The sequence below is a fragment of the Engraulis encrasicolus genome, chromosome 23 (genome assembly GCF_034702125.1).
Source record: "Engraulis encrasicolus isolate BLACKSEA-1 chromosome 23, IST_EnEncr_1.0, whole genome shotgun sequence".
Lineage (NCBI taxonomy): Eukaryota > Metazoa > Chordata > Actinopteri > Clupeiformes > Engraulidae > Engraulis > Engraulis encrasicolus.
In genome coordinates this window covers 9,785,293-9,787,792 of record NC_085879.1, presented here as the reverse complement: position 1 = coordinate 9,787,792, position 2,500 = coordinate 9,785,293, and the positions used below count along the sequence as shown (strand labels likewise).

The 2,500-nt window shown below is 53.2% G+C and overlaps 2 protein-coding genes across 5 annotated transcripts in view; one reads left to right on the top strand and one right to left on the bottom strand.

The window, feature by feature from the left end:
• Positions 1-2,500, top strand: part of macrod1 (mono-ADP ribosylhydrolase 1) — a 143,915-nt gene that overhangs the window by 18,945 nt on the left and 122,470 nt on the right. The window lies entirely within an intron of this gene.
• flrt1b (fibronectin leucine rich transmembrane protein 1b) overlaps positions 1-2,500 on the bottom strand; it is a 4,858-nt gene that overhangs the window by 1,744 nt on the left and 614 nt on the right. The window contains exon 1 of the mRNA XM_063189535.1: positions 1-2,500. This exon is cut by the window's left edge and continues 1,744 nt beyond it; it is cut by the window's right edge and continues 614 nt beyond it. Within this exon, the coding sequence (XP_063045605.1) occupies positions 1-1,473 (1,473 nt within the window). The 5' untranslated portion in view covers positions 1,474-2,500.

The window sequence follows — 2,500 nt, the reverse complement described above, 5'->3', positions numbered from 1 at the left end:
ACTCGTGCCCAGCCGCAGCCACGAGAGGCGGAACGACGGGGCCGGCGTCGCCGACGTCCACATGACGTGGATGGTGTCCTGCGTGATGGGCTTGACTTTGAGCTGCAGCGGCCTGCCCGCCTCGCTGTGCCCGCTCTCGCTCAGGTGGTCCTGGGCGAGATCGGGGGGAATGTTTCCCGGGTGCCTGGAGCGGAGGGTGAAGAGCGAGCCCTGGGGCGTGCGTGTGGTTGTCGGAGCAGGCAGTGTGGGTAGAGCTGCTCCAGCTCCTGCTCTCTCTCTCCCTGACACTCCTCCGACACTTACCCCGCCAACGCCACCTCCTCCCAGTCCACCATCCCCCGCTGTCTCGCACAGCTTCATCTCGCCCGTCAGGTCCTTCAGCGCCTGCCCTCGCACTCGCTCGGGGGCATGACAAGTCAAGCCCCTCACCGTCACGGAGGCCCCTCGCATGTGCAGCCAGTCGTAAAGCCAGCGGAGGTTGCAGCCGCAGTACCAGGGATTGCCTCGCATCAGCAGCTGGGTCAGGCTGTCCAGATCTCTGAACAGGCCCCGCGGGAGGGTGGTGAGGTTGTTGCCGGACAAGTCGAGCTTCTGCAGCCTCTTCATCCCGTCCAGGGATCCGCGCGGCATGTGGGCCATGGCGTTGTCCTGGAGGTAGAGGCGCAAGAGGTGGGAGGTGGGGAGGTTTAGCGGAGGCGACAGCAGGGAGTTTCGCACCAGCGAGAGCTCTGTGAGGTTGGCGAGCCGCGCAAAAGTGTCGTCGGCGATGCGCTGGTTGGCCAACAAGTTTCCATCCAGGAAAAGGCGCCTCAGGGACGAGAGGCCTCGAAAGGCATGGGTCGGGATGGTGGAGATGCGATTGTCATCCAGCCTCAGCTCCTCGAGGGAGGCCGGCAGCCCGGAAGGGATGCTGGATAAGTGGTTGCGTGACAAGAATAGGAGCCGCAAGCGTGGGTTGTTCGCAAACGCTTTGTCCTCTATGCTCACCGTGGAAACTGAATTATCATCCAAGTGTAACTTTTCAAGCAGTGGTAATCGCGCTAAAGCAGCACGCGGTAGCGTTCGTATGTTATTGTCCTGCAGGTGAAGTTCTCGAAGCGAAGGCGGTAAATGCCTTGGGAAATCATCCAGTTCATTGTCGTACAGGTAAATGACCCTCACAGTCATTCGTCTCTCGAGGGATGTAGGCAATCCGGCATTGTCGATGCGGTTGTTCTGCAGGTAGAGCACAGCGGCCGCAAGGGGCAGTGCTGGGATGATGCTCAGGCCTCGGTCGTTGCAGTAAACAAAGCTGTCATCGCAGCGACAGGTGGAAGGGCACGGCACCTCCCCCTGGTACTCCGCCTCGCTGGCAACCGCCTCGGCAACGGCGGCCGTCGCCGCGGCGAACTCCAGCACCTCCACCAGCAGCGTCAGGCACAAGAGGATCAGGAACAGCCAATCGCGGAGCTCCACCAGGCTCTCGGTCGCCATAGTTTCCGCTGTCTCCTCGGCGACTGGTAGTCCCTGTTGTCGTTCGATGTCTCCCTATTGCCTTAGAGGCGCTGTGCAGAGGAAGGTGTCAGAGGGGGATGCTTCGGGGCCCCCAGGAACAAGTCTCTCTTCAGCACCTAAAAAGAAGAAAGACAACAAAGTATAAGAGGCAGGCTCATTAACATCCTACACAGTGCATCATCACCTTCTTTCCCCCAGAGTTTTGTGTATGCCTCGGGGGTAGCTCTGAATAACATGGTAAATCGCAGGCCACAAGTTGGCTCTCAGAATTGTATCAAATAAAATCAGTCCATTAGTATGTCAGACCCAAAAGGAAAAGAATGGTCATAGTCTTTTTAAGAGCACAGGAAGAAAGCTATTCTGACAATTACATTACATTGTGAAAGAGAACTTACGGCAGTAAAAGCAAGGAGGGACTGTGACAGAAATAAAAAAATGTAGCAATTATTCTATAGCAGTAGAAGGAAAGACAATCTCAAGACAGAGGGAATATATATCCGAACATATTAAAATATGATTGGCATGTGAGATCCTGGAAAGAAAGAAAAAACAATTACTGGGTTATTCACAGTTTGACCGCAAGACATATTATTATTCCAATGTGATTCGCAGCAGTATCTGAACAAAATCAACAATTTAATTATAGGACAAGTTTTGCAAAGTTCACTGCAGGGTCGGCGACAGTTTGATTTTCATGCATGGGTTGTGTGTGGGATTTAGAGCCGGGGTTGTAGGAGTGGGAAAAGGAAAAGAATCGCAGAATCAAAGACAATTACCACAAATTGAAATGCAAGGCGGGTGTTCTTCCTTTTTTTGTTTTGGCCATTGTTTTCAAAAATAGAGCAACATTAATGCATTATTCATTGAGCGAATAACTTTAAAACTACTCAACAAAGAATAACCTGTGAGCAAGCAACCCTCTCTCGTGTTTTAAAATAAGAGGTCTGACACTTTTTGCCGTGCATTGTGAAAAGCACCGCACTGTGTGTTTATTTCTGTACTTGTG